This window comes from Salvelinus alpinus, chromosome 11 (genome assembly GCF_045679555.1).
Source record: "Salvelinus alpinus chromosome 11, SLU_Salpinus.1, whole genome shotgun sequence".
Lineage (NCBI taxonomy): Eukaryota > Metazoa > Chordata > Actinopteri > Salmoniformes > Salmonidae > Salvelinus > Salvelinus alpinus.
The window spans coordinates 31892571-31910687 of NC_092096.1; the positions used below are offsets into that span (position 1 = coordinate 31892571).

At 47.8% G+C, this 18117-nt stretch overlaps 1 protein-coding gene across 2 annotated transcripts; it reads left to right on the forward strand.

Annotated features, from left to right (window-relative positions):
• Positions 1-38: 38 nt before the first annotated feature.
• vezt (vezatin, adherens junctions transmembrane protein) lies at positions 39-16920 on the forward strand. 2 transcript variants are annotated; one of them, XM_071332491.1, is made up of 12 exons: positions 39-217; positions 1923-2060; positions 5467-5556; positions 5700-5884; positions 6065-6349; positions 6869-7027; positions 7279-7426; positions 12223-12572; positions 13236-13429; positions 13845-13945; positions 14070-14277; positions 14390-16920. In XM_071332491.1, the coding sequence occupies exons 1-12, from the start codon at positions 182-184 to the stop codon at positions 14947-14949; spliced, it is 2454 nt and encodes an 817-aa protein (XP_071188592.1). In that variant the 5' UTR covers positions 39-181; the 3' UTR covers positions 14950-16920. The 2 variants fall into 2 exon arrangements, with proteins under 2 accessions (XP_071188592.1, XP_071188593.1); XM_071332492.1 differs by having other exon boundaries at positions 40-217; positions 6881-7027.
• Positions 16921-18117: the final 1197 nt, after the last annotated feature.

Genomic DNA, 18117 nt, shown 5'->3' on the forward strand with positions numbered 1-18117 from the left:
AACACCCAGGTTCACGAGGAAGCGTTGGGCGATTTGGATTGTGGGAAGTGTTGTTTTGCCGAGGAGTTTGTTTTGTGCGGCTAACAGGGGCTAGCAACTGCTTCAAATGTTCACTTCTTGTCGTTTATAAACGACTACAATCCCAGAATGCGTAACGGTTGGATATCGATGGCAGAGAGCAATGACTGAGGAGTTTGATGAAGATGTGGTATTTGAGGTTTGTGTTTTTATTCAGACACATATGTTCCGTTAACGCGTAGTGCAGTGTGTCAAGCCCGAGTTTGTATAGGTTTTCTGATTCATTCTGCGTGATGAAATTGGCGTGGTTTACCAGACTGTCAGAGTAGCTTGCTCGCTAACGTTAGCTAGCTTATTAGCATGGCCATGAGAAACGTTTACCCATTGGCGTTTACACACTCCTGTTATGCGTAGAGACATAAATCCGAGCTAAATTGGCCGTGTAGCCTAGCCAATCCTGCCTGACTGCTAAGAAGCTTTTGTTATCATGGGGCAGTGTGCTGTTTCATCATCATAGCTGGCGTGGAGAGTGTGTGTCTGATCGGTGCTTTATGCGACATAGGAAGGGAATAACGTTAGCTGTTCGAAACATCTGACAGCCTGATGTGTCAACATGTGCGCCGCCGATACCGTCCGATCATGCAAGTGAGTAACTTTAGCCCATCATGTCATGCTTGGATCGGGGTGTGTAATCATCGGGGTGTGTATTATAGGTGGATCTATCAAGGTAGGCAAATGGCTTTCTATCCAGATGTAGAAGCACGGAGATGTTTCGTTTTCTCTCATCCTACGGATGAGGAGCGTCCGCAGCTGGTTGGAAATTGGGTCAGGTGTCTCCTTGGTAAAATTGGAGCATAAAATTGGTTATTTTTTCTTAATTGTGGGCAAATTGTTGTTATGCCAGTGCCGAGTGCCAGTACGTTGTTCTAGGGGCAAACAGAGGAGAGGTAGAGATCAAAAGGCCCACTTTGCTGCTGCACATCTCTCTATTGTAGGGAGATTGAGGTGGGAGTCTGACCTGGGATGCTGTCATGCAGGACAGTGATTTGCTCATCCCTGCTGGCAACAGACACACGCACACACTTCCAGTCAGTCCCACTTTAAGCTGAGCTTTAACACTTGATCGTGATGAACGCTCTTTTATGCAAGGATTTTAGATTATTGTGTTTGTTTAATTCCATCGCTGGATTGAAATAATGGACTTTGGAGCAGATTAGGTGTAAGAAACGGGTATTGAAAGAGGCAAGATGCTTAGGGCCAGGGGGAGGTTTAGGGATGGGTTGTACACATACATGGGGTGTTCTGTTCTCTTCTAGGCTTTTAACATTAGCATATCTTTGCTCAGCTGAAGTTTAGCCCTTAGCTAACTCGTCCCATGTTTCCAAAAACCATAGCTAATCCATAAAAAGCAAGTAGCTGCACACAGTAATACAATTAGTTGCCCATGGTGACCAAGACTTGAGCAGAGAGAATAGATTATTTCCTTTTCTAGTTTGTCATCTGAGTGGCTGTTGTGCCCGCAGCATCAAGGTCTCTGTGTTTATGTATGGAAGTCAAGTGTGAAAGAGCGTGACTGAAATCTGCATGGATTGCAAGGCGAATGGGAGAGAGGGTGGAGAATGAGCGTATGATTCCAGGCGGTAATTGGAACGTAACGCTACAGCAGACCAGGGATCGTCTTCCTGCCACTTGCAGTGCTGGCTGGGTTGTGACACTTCTAAGAATAGCTGCCTGTATATTGGGAAATCTGTAACAGAGAATTGGGAAGAGCAGGAACAAAAGCTGATATTTGTCTAAATCTCTCTCTCCTCCCCCATCCTCCTTCTACCCTCTTTTTTTCTCTTCCCCCTCTCTCTCTCTTTATCTCTCTCTCTCTACACACTCTCCCCTCTCTCTCTTTCCAGAACTCTCCGCTCTTCCACTACCTGCAGGATCTAGGACACACAGACTTTGAGGCGTGTCCCACAGTGTCTCAGGAGGACGAGTGTGGAGGAGGAGAGGGGGGGACGACCTCTCTCCAGGACAGCCTGTCCAAACCCACAGTGAGTGACCCCCCCCCCCCACACACACACAAACACACCCATCACTGCTACCATAAGGAACCCCCACTATGATCGCATAGCCTTGGGGTGTTGTATGTGTGCTTGACCAACTCCCTGTACATTCATGCAGGCAGACAGAAAGTAATTACATCTGCTATTGATTCCAAACAATGAAACATATCACACACACTCACTCACTCCTTCACACTCATACACGGCTGGCAGACAGACAAGACAGGGATCATGGAGGAAAGAGAGCAACAGATTCAGAGCAAGGTATTTGTCTGTTCTACACACACGCACACACACTACTGTCCCCTATTCCAGGGATAGGCTCTGTCTATTTGGTCACATTTCTCTATTAGTGCTGAGGGGAATTCCTAGTCCTGTTTAGGAAACTCTGTAAAAGGAAAAGTCTTTCTGTCCTCTCTCTCGCGCTCTCTCTCTCTCGTGCTCCCTCTTTCTAGCGCTCCCTCTCTCTCGCGCTCCCTCTCTCTCTCTCGCTCCCTCTCTCTCTCTCGCTCGCTGATTCACTGGGGCTGAATTAGATTACTGATATCTGGAGTGCATTAAAGTCTTCTACGGTCATGCTGTTGTGTGTTAGTGTGTACATGTATTTGTCCGACCTTGTTTTTACTTGTGTGAACATGTGTATGCCTCTGTGGTGTGAGTGGCTTGTGTGATATGTACTGTATTATACATATGCACAATCATAGCGCTTTGCTAATAATACCCAGCTACTGTACAGCATGCAGTCATTTAAATAACACTTTAGAGCCCTCAAGCAATGTTTGAAACATCTTGAACACACCCCTGTTTCTATGTAGGGGGACAGGGTTCTGGCCAGCGCGTGGTCACATGACTGAGTGCATTCCTTTTCCTGTTTCTGTATTTTTTTCCCTGTGTGGGACAGGAAATTATGTCACATTAGCCTCCTCTGGGAACTTTCCGTCCGTCCGTGTCATGCTTCCTCTCTGAGAGCCTGTTATTCGGAGGAGCGTTTGGGAATTATTCTCATAGAGGACTCATCATGGATATAACCCGTTTAAACATGGACGTTGCCATTGTTATTGGGCATTGCCATCATCCACCATTTTCAACTAGTCAAGTAGTCAACTGGATGGGGATTCCTATGGGTTAATGGCAAAGATATGGTTATTCCTTGTCCAACATCCTGTAGCCCAGATAGAGATTGTGTGTGTGCGTGTGTGCGTGCGTGCGTGCACGCGCGCTAACATGGACGATTGCCTGGTGTATATTTGATTTCCAGACAGTCAGAGGCTAACACTGGTTATCTGCTCCTGTTTAGCACACACTGGGCCTGTTTAGCACACACTGGGCCTGTTTAGCACACACTGGGCCTGTTTAGCACACACTGGGCCTGAAAATCCTCCACATTTGTGAATGAAATAGGATTTCCAAAATGTTTGATGGCACGTGGGGCACATTGATGTTATTTTACAGAACTAAATGTCACACTAGACCAGAGCATTGTATGACATCAAATGAGGTTAGTAAGGAGAGAGGGGGAGGAATATGGGAATCTGTCAGTGTGCCATCTGAATAAAAGGTTCTTTATGCCACAATTTCCTGCTGATTCTACCAATGGGAATGTATATATATGTTGCCTTTTTGCATGTGTCATGTCAGATAAGTCACGACGAGACAGCTAACTGAAGAGAGCGATGGCAAGACAAGGTCAGTTGAAGTTTATTGGCAATAAAAACTTCACCGCCAGCCTGCCTAGTCTCCTCTTTCAAATCCTGGAGTCATAAGAGAGTGAGATGGAGAGAAGATCAAGCGTTGAGGATTGTTTTATGGCAATATGGATATAAGATTTAGAACACATACATAAATGTCACACTCTCTTCCTCTCCCTCTTTCACTCCCCCTACACTCTCTACACACACACACGTCTTTGCAGAGTCTTTTTTCCATTCTCTCACACGGCAGACGGGGAGCACAAAGACTCGGGAATGTTCCCCTGGGTGACGCCAGTGGCATACTAAAGAGTAGGACCAGGAAATGAACTGTACTTACTAGTGGTGTGTTGGTTGTTTGTGTCACTGTGTTTGCATTCCGCTGTCTGTGTGTTTTTCTGTGTGGCCCGTCTCTGTCTCCTGCCTTAATGTTTGGATGGGGAATATGAGATTGAGATGAGTGAGTAGTAGAGAATGAAAACGCCTACATGGGCCTCCCCTTTCACGACTAACACACACTACCCTTTCCCTGGGGGGTGGTTTCGTAACCATGTTCTGTTCCTGCTGTTGTTGGTTGTTCAGTGTAGCGTGAACACCCAGTCCTGCAGCTCAGACTCAGACCCATAATCAATAGCCCTGCAGCCTACTGGCCAATAACACACTGTGTCCCAATCTCCCAATAACAGTCATTCAGGGTAGAAAACACACCCAAGCCAGTCTGGATCAATAGTAAGGGTGAAGTTGCCCGTAGACGCTGATCTTGATTCAGTTTAGCATTTTCCACACTAATGGTTAATGTTAGGATTGGGAGAGGGTGAGCTGATCCTAGACCTGTACAGAGTGGAAACTTCTTCATGAACAACTGTAGCCTGGCTGGAACACTGAATCCCTACAGGCCTGGGTCAAAAATAGAGCACTATATATAGGGAATAGGCTGCCATTTGGGCCTGAAATATGCCTCCTTAGTGGTGATGTTGTCTGATACTGATAGTACCAATGACTGTATGGGATAGTACTGCTACTTTCCCCAAGGGATAGAAAATACTGGGAGGAAAATAAGCTATTCTCATCACTAGATTGTGTGACTCGCTGTAGGCATTTTAATTCATTCACTCTTCACACTATTATGGCTAAATGAAGGGGATCAGGATTTCTAATATAGATATTTGGGAGAATTGTTTAGTTAATAGCAGCATATCAAATTGTACAATTTAGTTGGAATGGTCATAATTACTCTGTTTGTTTGCTAGTGATTAGAATATCGTTCTGTTTACTTTGTTTGTTTACAGTGAATCTCCTATTGGGGCCTGGCAGACTATCAACTAGAGGGGAATGGATGGTGTTTGTGTGTGTTGGGGGGGGGGGGGGAGTCCACACACACACACACACACACACACACACACACACACACAATCAGTCACTCATGGTTGGTGTCTCAAAGAGCCTGTTTCCTGAGATATGCCCTGGAATTAAGAAAATGTTTCGTGTGTGTGTGTGTGTGTGTGTGTGTTATGAGCATTATTTGTGGTTGATGGCCAGAGCTCATTCCCAAGTTTGCTCTCACAGATGTAGTAGGCTGTGTTGTCTGCTGTTAGTATGAAGGATGTGTGACTTATTCATTTGCAGAATTATGCCCGGTTGATTACTTTGTTCTCCTTATTAGCTCCAGTCTCTTCCCCACCTGACCCATCCTCTGTTATTGGCAGGGACGACGTCTATGGAGATTGGCTGATGCCTTGTGGAGGCGGAGCCCGTTCCACCAGGCTGCCTCTGCCCATAGGCTGGAGCAGCAGCTGGTAAGGGTCACCATGGGACTAACCATAGAACTTTAAGTGACTTCATTCCAAAGACACATGTTCTTATATTCTTTCTCTCTTGTGTCCTCTTCTCTCTTCCTCTCCCTCCATCCCTCTTTCATTCTCTCTCTCCTTCCCTATAGGACTGTGTGTTTGGCCAGTACACGGTGCGGTGTATCCTGGACCAGGATGTGTTGCTCCAGGAGGATGTGGAGCTGATTGAGCTGTTAGACCCCAGCCTGCTCACCCTGGGCGCCTCGCCCTCCGGCTCACCCAGACGAGACAACTCCCTGCCCTGCCCGCGCCTCCTCGCCTCACCCTCGCAATGGTACGCCCCAAACACAGATCCTAACATAGTCACACACACACACATAAATATCTACATGTTCACACAGCAGACACTAACATTCCATCTCTTTCTGTTTTGGTTTTCTTTCTTTCTCTCTTTCTTTCTCTTTCTTTCTCTCATTTTCTCTCTCTTTCTCTCTTTTTCTCCTCTCTCTCTCAGGGACGTAGCAGTGCTGGTGGGCCTGGCTGCAGTGTTACTAGGCCTGTCCTCTCTCTCTGACGGGGCCTGGTCTCTGGCTGTGATCCCGTGGTGTGCTGCAGTCATGGGCTGGGTGGGGCTGCGAGGGGCGGGGCTGTGGAGACAGGGGAGGATGCAGAGGACAGCACACGCCCAGGCCTCCGAGCTGCAGACCATGGTGCTGAACAGTAAGGCTCTGACCAGCCTGGCCCGCAAGTCCCTGAGACTACTACAGGAGACAGAGGTCATCTCTCGAGGGTTCACTCTGTAAGTGGACCATTTGATCTACTATCTATCTACTTCATCCATAGTGGTAGTGTGCATCCTCACCTTCCTACTCATGTTGTAAGTGTGCATGCTAACTCTGCTGTGAGTCACATACTCTGTCCCTAACGTTACTGTCCACTTTCACCCACTAGCACTTTCATCTACCCAACTATAAGGTTAGCACTTAGGCTAGTACCTATTATTATCTTAGTTTATCATTACCTGAAAGGCCCACTTTTTACCTTTCCTTGCCTGTCCCACAGCCCGTTCCTCCCCACCCTATTCTCTGTTTCACTGTTCAGTTTCTGTAGTATTGTCGGTAGGACAGCATTGTAACTGTATTCATCTTTGTTTGTTTTGTGATAGCATTTTGTCATAACCGTGTCGTATGTTGTTAGCCTGTACTGTTGTGTCTCAGTCATAAATGTGTTATTAGCATGTTGTTAGCATGTCGTGTTGCGTGTGCTTCCCTGCCTTTCTGGGACGTCTGCACAGTTGTATCACATTTCACTTGTCAAGTCTGCTCGACAGGGTGAGTGCGGCCAGCTCCTTTAGTAGGGCGGGGCTGGGGGCGGGGCCACGGGGGCAGCAGTTGATTGGCCTGCGGAAGGCGGTGTATCGTGTGCTCCGCTCGGCCTTCAGAGCCTCCCGCCGAGCCACCTGCCACATGCTCAAAGCATATCCTCCACGCACACACACTCAGAGAGGAAAAGGTGTTAATTTTCAAATAGAGAGGGGATATTGCCAGACTCAACTTATGCAGGAATTAAACAATGCAAGCACTAAATATTGATTTCTACCAGTAACCCTTTGGTGTTATACTTGAGTGAATGTGTGTTAGAGGATATATTCTGTTTGACCAATTTGGCAGGTAATTTAGTATATGAGTGTCAATCTGTGAGCTGATGGGCTCCTTAACTAGTACCCACGTACCCCCTGAACTCTGAGATCGACAATGTGACCAACTACGTGTCTGCAGTGCCTCTGAAGGAGCTGGGGATGGGCCTGGGGACAGAGCACCTAACTGACGAGGAGGCACAGGAGCTCACCGATGACTACAGCCTCCCTGCCCTCAAGGTAAGATCCACCTACCTGAACCACGAGAGAGAGAGAGAGAGAGGGACGTTAGGAAGGAAGGAAGATGAGATTGGGTTAGAGTCCGACGAGAAGGATTTCCTGCTTTCACTGGAACAGGCACAGATCCACGCCTTTTGCGTGAAGAAAAGACGCCGGAAAAGGGGACGCAGATCGGGGATCCATCTGAGAACCCGGAGGCGAGTGAGTAAACTCCCAATGCCTTCCATTCTCCTTGCTAACGTGCAATCGTTAAAAAATAAAATTGATGACATATTATTAAGATTATCCTACCAACGGGACATTAAAAACTGTAACATCCTATGTTTCACGGAGACAAGGCTGAACGAAGAAACAGACAATATAGAGCTGGCGTGATTTTCCATGCACCGGCAGAAAAGAGACGCTACCCCATGGTAAGACGAGGGGTGGGGGTGTGTGTCTTTTTGTCAATAACAGCTGGTGCGCAATGTCTAATATTAAAGAAGTATCGAGGCATTGCTCGCCTGAGGTAGAGTACCTTATGATCAGTTGTCGACCACACTATCTACTAAGAGAGTTCTCATCTGTATTATTCGTAGCCGTAGACCGCTATCAACCAACTCTATAAGGCCATGGGCTCCTTAACTAGTACCCACGTACCCAAAGAAGAAAATGCTCACCCAGAAGCGGCACTCCTAGTGACCGGGGACTTTAATGCAGGTGAACTTAAATCAGTTTTACCAAATTTTTACCAGCATGTCACATGTGCAACCAGGGGGGGGGGGGAAATCCTAGACCACCTTTACTCCACACACAGAGATAAATACAAAGCTCTCCCCCGCCCTCCATTTGGCAAATCAGACCACAATTCTATCCTCCTGATTCCTGTTTACAAGCAAAAACTAAAGCAGGAAGTACCAGTGACTCGCTCAATACGGAACTGGTCAGATGACGCGGATGCTACACTACAGGCAGTGTTGCCAACTTAGCGACTCTGTCGCTTATTTAGCGAGTATTCAGACCCCTCTAGCGACACATTTTCAAAAAATCGACTAGTGACCTTTTCTGGTGTTATTGGAGACTTTTGGAGACTGACGTGAAAGCACATATCGCTCTTACTCTTCTCAACGAGCAGCGGGTGCTGCCGTGGGCCCCACCCCCGTCCCAAAGCACTCACAGGCGGCCCAGTCCTCGCGCAGCAGTCCCTCCCAGCTGCAGTCAGAGCAGGAGATGTTCACCCCTCCGCGTCCAGACTGCAAATGAATCGCGCATGCAGGAAGCCGCCGCTGGCTGATCCCGCCCTGGCTTACATTCAGGGCAGGATGTAAATGTAAAATGTTCTTTGTCTAAAATAAATCACTGCACAAAAATAAATCACTGCATTTGACTCACACAGCGCCAGTCACTTACTCACCTTGTCCACTGTGTGTGTGCCTCTCTGTGACATAAGCTAAACATCTAGCTGGCTAGCTCATCATGTCTCAGTCTAAACTGTACACTCAAAAATACAGAAAGGAGTGGGAATCAAACCCTGAATTCAAAGGCTGGTTGAAGCCGTTTATTGGAGATGATACATGGGCATACTGCCTGTATTGTAAGGCTGATTTCTACGCCAAACTTAGTGATGTAAAAAAACACATGACAACTCAAAAACATACTCAAAAGGCAAAGCCTTATAACAGTTCCACCCAAAACAAGCTGCCATTTATGGTTAAAAAAATTCGCTCTGCAAAAAAGGCTGAGGCCACCATGGCATTAGCTATCACTGAACACTGTTCCATGCTGGCATGTGATCACATTGGAGAAGCATGTAGAGCTGCTTTCTCAGACTCCACTGCTGCTACCCACTTCAAAATGCACAGGACAAACAAAGTGCACAGAAATTATTAATGGTGTTCTAGCACCATACTTAATGAAAAAGTTGGTCGCAGATGTGGGTGACCAGCGTTTCAGCCTCCTCCTCAATGAGTCCACGGATGTAAGTGTTTCTAAGTACCTGGGGGTTGTGATAAGGTACTTTAGTGACACCAAGCAGACAATTGTATCAACATTTCTGGGGCTTGTTGAGTTGGAGGGAGGAGATGCCAAATCTATAGCCCGTGCTGTTGTGGCTTTCCTCGAAGTGTTGTCTTAAAAAAGAGAAACTCCTCGGAATAGCGACTGACAATGCCTCTGTTATGACGGGGATTAACAATGGGGTCCATAAAGTGCTGAAGGAGGAGTATGGACTCAAATATCTGGTTCTTATTCGCTGTGTGCCACTCTTTGCAGCTTGCTCATTTGTAGTTCTTAACATATTTAGGGTGTTTTTTACTCTTTTTTTTGTCTCTCCCACGGCATTATTCCTCTCTCCTACAGCATCCATCACAATTACATGCACATGGTCAATTATGCAAATTAGGTGATGGTGTCATTTAGCGACTTTTAGGACAGCCAATAGCTACTTTCCTTACTGAGGAGTTGGCAACACTGACTACAGGACTGTTTTGCTAGCACAGACTGGAATATGTTCCGGGATTCATCCAATGGCATTGAGTACTACACCACCTCAGCCATTGGCTTCATCAATAAGTGCATCGATGACGTCGTCCCCACAGTGACTGTACGTACATATCCCAACCAGAAGCCATGGATTACAGGCAACATCCGCATCGAGCTAAAGGGTAGAGCTGCCGCTTTTTCAAGGAGCGGGAGACTAATCCGGACACTTATAAGAAATCCCGCTATGCCATCAGATTAACCATCAAACAAGCAAACCGTCAATACAGGATTAAGATTGAATCCTACTACACCGGCTCTGACTCTCGTCCCCATAGTCCCTGTGCCCAAGGAAGCGAAGGTAACCTGCCTAAATGATTACCACCCCGTGGCACTCACGTCGGTAGCCATGAAGTGCTTTGAAAGGCTGGTCATGGCTCACATCAACAGCATCCTCCCGGACACCCTAGACCCACTCCAATTCGCATACCGCCCCAACAGATCCACAGATGACGCAGTCTCAATCGCACTTCACACCGCCCTTTCTCACCTGGACAAAAGGAACACCTATGTGAGAATGCTGTTCATCGACTACAGCTCAGCGTTCAACACCATAGTGCCCACAAAGCTCATCACTAAGCTAAGGACTCTGGGACTGAACACCTCCCTCTGCAACTGGATCCTGGACTTCCTGATGGGCCGCCCCCAGGTGGTAAGAGTAGGCAACGATACATCTGCCACACTGATCCTTAACACTGGGGCCCCTCAGGGGTGTATACTTAGTCCCTTCCTGTATTCCCTGTTCACCCACGACTGCGTGGCCAAACACAACTCCAACACCATCATTAAGTTTGCTGACTACACAACAGTGGTAGGCCTGATCACCGACAATGATGAGACAGCCTATTTGGAGGAGGTCAGAGAACTGGCAGTGTGGTGCCAGGACAACAACCTCTTCCTCAATGTGAGCAAGACAAAGGAGCTGATCGTGGACTACAGGAAAAGGTGGGCCGAACAGGCCCCCATTAACATCAACGGGGCTGTAGTGGAGCGGGTTGAGAATTTCAAGTTCCTTGGTGTCCACATCACCAACAAACTATCATGGTCCAAACATACCAAGACAGTCGTGAAGAGGGCACAACAACACCTTTTCCCCCTCAGGAGACTGAAAAGATTTGGCACGGCCCCCAGATCCTCAAAAGGTTCTACAGCTGCACCATCGAGAGCATCCTGACTGGTTGCATCACCACCTGGCATGGCAACTGCTCGGCATCTGACCGTAAGCCGCTACAGAGGGTAGTGCGTATGGCCCAGTACATCACTGTGGCAAAGCTTCCTGCCATCCAGGACCTATATTTTTTTACCATTGTTTAACTAGGCAAGTCAGTTATTTTTATTTTCAGTGGGTTAACTGCCTTGTTCAGAGGCAGAACGACAGATTCTGAATTGTCAGCTTGGGGATTCGATCTTGCAACCTTTCGGTTACTAGTTCAACGCTCTAACCACTAGGCTACCTGCCGCACTATAATAGGCGGTTTCAGAGGAAAGCCCATAAAGTTTTCAGGGACTCCAGTCACCCAAGTTATAGACTGTTTTCTCTGCTACCGCACGACAAGCGGTACCGGAGCGCCAAGTCTAGGTCCAAAAGGCTCCTGAACAGCTTCTACCCCCAAGCCATTAGACTGCTGAACAATTCATAAAAATCGCCACCGGACAATTTACATTGACCCTCCCCCTTGTACACTGCTGCTACTCGCTGTTTGTTTGTTACCTATGCATAGTCACTTCGCCCCCACCTACATGCACAGATTACCTCTTTGGATCTGTTGGGGCGGTATGCAGAATTGGAGTGGGTCTAGGGTGTCCGGGAGGATGCTGTTGATGTGAGCCATGACCAGCCTTTCAAAGCACTTCATGGCTACCGACGTGAGTGCCACGGGGCGGTAATCATTTAGGCAGGTTATCTTCGCTTCCTTGGGCACAGGGACTACGGTGGTACCGGTGCCCCCTGTATATAGCCTCGTTATTCTTATTGTGTTACTTTTTATTATTACTTTTTATTTTGGCTTACTTGGTCAATATTTTCTTCTTCTTGAACTGCACTGTTGGTTAGGGGCTTGTAAGTAAGCATTTCACGGTAAAGTCTACACTTGTTGTATTCGGCGCATGTGGCAAATAAAGTTTGATTTGATAGTGGAAGAAAGAGTAGAAGAGAAGCATGATGAGAAAGATAGAAGGAAGAGATCATTTAGATGCAGGTCGATTGGTGAAATGAGGGGCATTGTCAGAGTGAGGGTGTTAGCTACTCTGTTTGTCCCTGTGGGCTTGCCGTCCTCCAGGTGCTGTTCCAGTTGTGGGTGGGGCAGAGCTCAGAATGTTTCCGCCGATTGGCCCTGCTACTGTCACCACGACGACTGGAGGAGCCCAGGGAAGACTGGGTTAAAGGTGAAACTCCTCCTCCGCCCATACACCGCTCTGTTGCCACGGTGACACAGCCTCTCCACGGTGCCCTGGCCAGTTGCCTAGGCGACCTGCAGCGTAGCTACGAGTTCCACCGGTACTTTGAGACGCAGCATCGGACGCAGGGCTCGGACAGGGTGGGGCGCGCTCAACAGAAATGCAGAGAGCTCAACACACTGCACACGTCTGTACGCAGCCTGCAGCTGCATCTCAGGGCCCTGCTCAACGAGTGAGTCAAACCTAACCCTCCTAACCCTAACACCTGTTACTCTTTACCCTCCTCACCCCTCAGTCTAAAGGCGTCAGTATGCTTCAGTTAGGCTGGCGTGAAACAAACGAGAGTGCTCGCATACTCCCTTAATGGACCTTCGCTTGAAAAAAGAGGCAATAGTATTGTTTGTCCATTTTGGATGCCGTAGCCAGTATATACTTCCTCAAAATAGCCTGAATTAATGTAAGATAACTCAATAAATCTGTCATTAATTTTGACGTTTTTGCAGAGGAGATCTTAGTCACACAATTTTACATCTAACTAAGGTGTTTGGTGCAGTATTTCTCAATGGAAACAAGTTGTCTCTCGTTGAATGACAACAGAAACTTTATTGAAGAATCCCTACTGTTGACCAATCTCCGACGAAGGGGCGTAATACCGACTTCGGCTTGCCTTGAGAAAAAATGTTGTGTGCTGAAGTCCAAAACCAACTAAACCGTCACAAAATGTAGTCATAATATATGCACGAACTCGTCCGAACTGTTTCGGCTGGATAGCATGCGGACGCCTTTAGCCCCCTTTCCTTACCCCACTCACCCCATCATCCTCTCCTCACTCCCCCTCCCCTAACCCCTCCTCCCCTAACCCTCCCCTCATCTCACCTCCTCTTCCCCCCACTAGGATGATTATTCTGGAGGATGACCTGGAGAAGCTGATGGTGACTAAGGAGGCGGTGGAGGTGACTGTGGAGGGCTACCAGGACCTCCAGGAGCGTCTCGGCCACCTGCAGCCCCACATGCAGGCCAGCGCCGGATGCTGGGAGGACACCGTGGGCCAAGTGGAGCGCATGCTGAGGAGAGCTAACACCTGCCCAGGTGAAGAACACACACTACCTTTATTAGGCTTAGATAGTTAACGCAGCTGACCAGTTGAGAGCTGACAGGCCCTGATATTGGGTCTGAATACTGGACCCCCCCCCCCTTCCCCAGGTTTCCATGGTTACAGTGGAAGGGTTATTTTTAGTCAGTGCTTCCTCCCCCCCGCCCAGCCTAGAGACTATTCAGAGTCAGTGAGGAAGTGGCTCCTTCAAATATAGGATAAGAGCCAGACCTCGCAGGGAAGGGAGGGAACAATGGCCTAGTTTCACCACAGACTGTTTCAGCACATTTTAGAGGTCTACTCTTTGGGAGCAGGGAGCAAGTTGTGTACACACACACTCTATTTGAGTGTGTGTGTGTACACATACCTGTATGTGTGTGTAATACGTTCTATCCATCCTTTCTCTTTCAGGAACTCCTGATGGTCCAGAGCAGTGTCTCCCTCCTGTGCCATGCACCCCTGCCCCAACCTACACCCTCATCCTGGACAGGGACCCCGTGCCTGAGGAGCAGGTACTGAACCTCACCACTCACTGTGGATCTACACACACACACACACACAGACACACACACTCAACTAGGTGCCAGTAGTGTGTCTTTATGTGTAATGGGTCTTTCCTGCCCTCTGATTGGCCAGGAGCTGGAAGCGTACGTGTCGGACTCAGAGGATGAGAACGGGTGGGCGGGGTCGGTGGTTGACATGCTGTCTCCCGAGGAACGAGAGCGCCAGCGGCGGGAGAGGGAGGAGTCTCGGCGCGTCCTATCGGAGCTCAAAGCCGTGCTGGGCCAGCGGGCGTCCGAGGGCGAGAGGAGGAAGTGGAAACAGCTGCTCTTCAACGACCAAGGTCTCGCTCTGCCTACCCACAATGCACCTCTCTGCCTCTGCCGCTCCTTTAGTTCTCTGTCTCTTTCTCTCATTTCATGTGATCATTTAATGATGTTTCTTTTGTCTCCTAGCGGCCGTGATGCCTATCGTTTCCACGGAAACTTCTATAGAATATCAGATGCCCTCCGACCCATTGGACGCTCTGACCCTTGTGGGCGTAGCCAAACCAGGTGTCGCCGAGGGAAACCACCTATCGGAAAGGCTGAACGACGACGAGGAAGACTGGGTCAGGGACGAGCGCCCCCTCACAGAGGCAGAGGAAAAAGCACTTACAGAGTTCTGCTGTGGTGAGGCGGAGGAAAAGGGGGAGGAGGGTGAAGGTTGGGCTTCTGTCCCAGCCGGGACGGGCCAGGCGCGGCTCTACCAATACGACGGGCTGCCTGACGAGGGGGCGGGACTGAACGAGCCCGACCTATTGCAGCCCCGGGTCCCCGCCATCACGGTGATGGACAGGCTGACGGAACTACACGGCTCGGCAGCACTCAGCTTTAATTCTGCCCTCGCCGCCCAGGTGGCAGCACGTTCATACACCTTCGCCAACATGGAGGAGCAGACGTTTGGAGACAGCGGAGAAGAGGATGAGGGAGAGAGGCGTTCGCTGCCTGATGGACAGACATGTGAGAAGGACTAGAGTCTAAACCCTCCTGCTTTACGGAGCTTTAAACAGAATAGTTATGGACAGACAGGCTCCTGTATTTATGTCTGACCCCACTCCTGGGTTATTTATTGCGGCTGTCCGTTTCCTTGACTCCATGGGTCTCTGTCATGTCTTCATCGGTGTGTGTGTGTGTGCATGATTGGGTGAGTGCGTGCTTGTGAGTGAGAAAGCATTGTGTGTATGCGATGTCTGACTGTGTTTGTGAGTTTTAAGAAGAGCACTACACCACTTTATGTTACACTCCTCCACCCATGCGTCCATACTTTATTCACAATCCCCCTGTGGCCGCTCTCCTGTGCTACTCAGGTACCAGAACCACAAGACAAACTCTGACCTCACCGTCACAAGGTCTTCAGTTTAACCCTAAGGATCCCCTGTAGCTATTAGAGGCAGAGAGACTTGGTTATAGCATCAAATACATTTTCTCTAACTATTGACCAGTACCTTTCCGTGGTATGTTAACGTTGCTCTAACAGTTTAGCATATTGATGTCTGGGTCAAAAAGCCTGATTTAGCTAAATGATTATTATAATTTTGACCACATCACTCCCTATATGACTCCTGTATTGACAGGCAGTCTGATGTGTGGTTGCTCTATTGAACGTGTGCACGGCAGCCCAGGGCAGAATGCTCAGGTACTGAATCACTGACCGAGGGCTGAATGTAAGATGTTTCTATACACACACACACACACACACAGATGTTACTGCACACACACACACACACACACACAGATGTTACTGCACACACACACCACGCTGTAAAAGGAGAAGGAGAGGTACATTTCAAAGAGAGCAGGGCAAAGCTATTTTTATTACTACTGTTTTATTTCTGGTCTGCCTCTCTTAGTCTGCATTTCTACACACTCCCCGCCTCACTAGGAATGGCCCTATAACTGCAAAGATGTGTTGGCTAAAACACCTGTCACTCAACCTACAGCAACCAATGAGCAGACGGCGACGTCAGAGAGAAGGGTGGACATAGTTGACCTTGTAAAATGGACTAGCCTACCAGGTTTGGAAATATTTTTACATATTGTGTGTTGTTTTTATTTGAGAGCTGAATATGGTCAGGCAGTGGATTGCTGTGAAATGAAATGTATCCCCATCCACTAAAGAACCAAACACATTCACAGTGCTTATTTCCCCAATGGTCTCGTCAAGTGCTCATCTGATGAGGGGATGCTAACTGGGTGATTATTGAGGAAAAGTGTTGTACTACCTCATGCCACCCCTACTGCACCTACTATGAAATCTGTTCCGTGGGTGTCTGTAACTCCCTATCTACTACATGTATCTCAGATCTGAATTGTTTGTGTCAGAACGTTTTGGTTCTGTCTTGTGTACATCTGTAAATGTTTCCATGGAGATTGTACCACTGTATCTGGGGCGGCAGGTAGCCTAGTGGTTAGAGCGTTGGGCCAGTAACCGAAAGGTTGCTGGATAGTATCCCCGAGCTGACAAGGTTCAAATCTGTCGTTCTGCCCCTGAACAAGGCAGTTAACCCACTGTTCCCCGGTAGGCCGTCATTGTAAGTAAGATTTTGTTCTTAACTGACTTGCCTAGTTAAATAAAGGTTGCATTTAAAAAATATATAAAAAAATCTCTATCCCCTGTCTCAGCATCTGTGTTTCCATAACGCTCACTCACTAGAATGTGATCCAACTCTATTGATTTGGGGATTGAGTTTGGGACAGTTATTACAGAGTGTCCTGGAATGCTACTATCGTTGATTACAATTAATTAGAGTGATGATCGATGATGATGATCGAAGGACAGCATGTGCTTATTGACTGCACAGATGATTCCGCTTGTGTGTGTCCGGGGGTGTCTGACCTCCCCCACCGTGTCTGTCTTGCCTTCCAGCCCTCCCCCATATGTCCCCTTCCTGAAGTGAGTTCTGTCCCTCCTACATTTCAGTTGTAAAATAAAATGCTATTCTGGAGCTGACTGTCTTTTGTCTCTCTCTTTTTAAATTGGTCTCTCTTTCTTTCTCTCAGCTGCCTGAGACTGACCCTAACCTCAGGGGGAAGGGGGTTAGGAGAGGAGTGGTAGGGGTGAGGGTCAGCGTAGTGTGAGGGTTACCTGATCTTTTGTGGAGTCCCACATTTGTCTGACCTAGAACAGCTGGTGATCCCTGTAAGACCCTGACCCCAGCCTGCAGACACACACACACACACACACACACACATCTCTCACACATTTAGATGCATTTAGCTGTTGTAAATAGTCCCAGGTTAACTTCCTATACAATTAGTGTGTCTGTGTGAAATTGAAACCTCAAGGATCTGTATTGAGGTAGACCAAACAGCCCCTCTAGCTTTATTATGTGTGTCCCTGTGGCAGTGTGTGTCCCAGTATCAGCCACCCTGTGAAACACAAACCCAATCAGTCCATGCTAGACAGGCTGCTAGAGAACAGAAAGAGAGAGGGCTGTCTGAGATACCTAATGAGGCTTCCCCTGGTGTGGAAGTACATGAGGTATTATTAGGGGCAGAGCAAAAATGTCCATCTTCACACTGCAAAAGCCACATTTAGACTGAACAGAGCAGCAGTGTGTGTCTCCAACAACCCAGCTGTCCAATCATTTTAGAATGATGTACTTCCATCCCTCTCTCCCCAAAGAACCACGGAGCAGGCAGGCAAGGCTTCTTGTCTTTATTGAATTAGCCTCTGCATCCTTAAACAACCAGCAGGCATCATGTCAATACGATGAACTGGCTTCCTCTCCTCATGTCCAGAGACTTCAAATTAATGGTGAAACTAAATGGTGGAAGCCTACTGCTTGGGATTTGCTGCTTCCTCATCTGGCTTTCTCAGTTCTCCCAGATCAGGGAAGGAAATGAGCCTAGGGAATGGAGTCGACTATTCTTCAGAGAATTTGGAAACTGGTAGCAATAGAGTTATTGTGTGGTGACTAACGATTATTAAATTGCTCCTGGTGCTGGAATAAGTGAATGGAAATATATTGGCCCTTCTCCAAATCCCTTGTCACCTAGTATTAATGCATGCTGCCATCTAGCGGCCAATATTTTCTTAGTCGTAATAATAAAAAATAAAGGTTATTAAGATGTATAGTACAACATACATGTTGTTATAACACATTAACCAGGTTTGTTGAATCCGGGCTGTTTACTGTGTA

Coding starts and splice junctions, on each gene's coding strand:
- vezt (XM_071332491.1), top strand. CDS start 182: ATGACTGAGGAGTTTGATGAAGATGTGGTATTTGAG. Junction 2,061..5,466: donor ACAGCCTGTCCAAACCCACA/GTGAGTGACCCC, acceptor TGTTATTGGCAG/GGACGACGTCTATGGAGATT. Junction 6,350..6,868: donor ATCTCTCGAGGGTTCACTCT/GTAAGTGGACCA, acceptor TCACTTGTCAAG/TCTGCTCGACAGGGTGAGTG.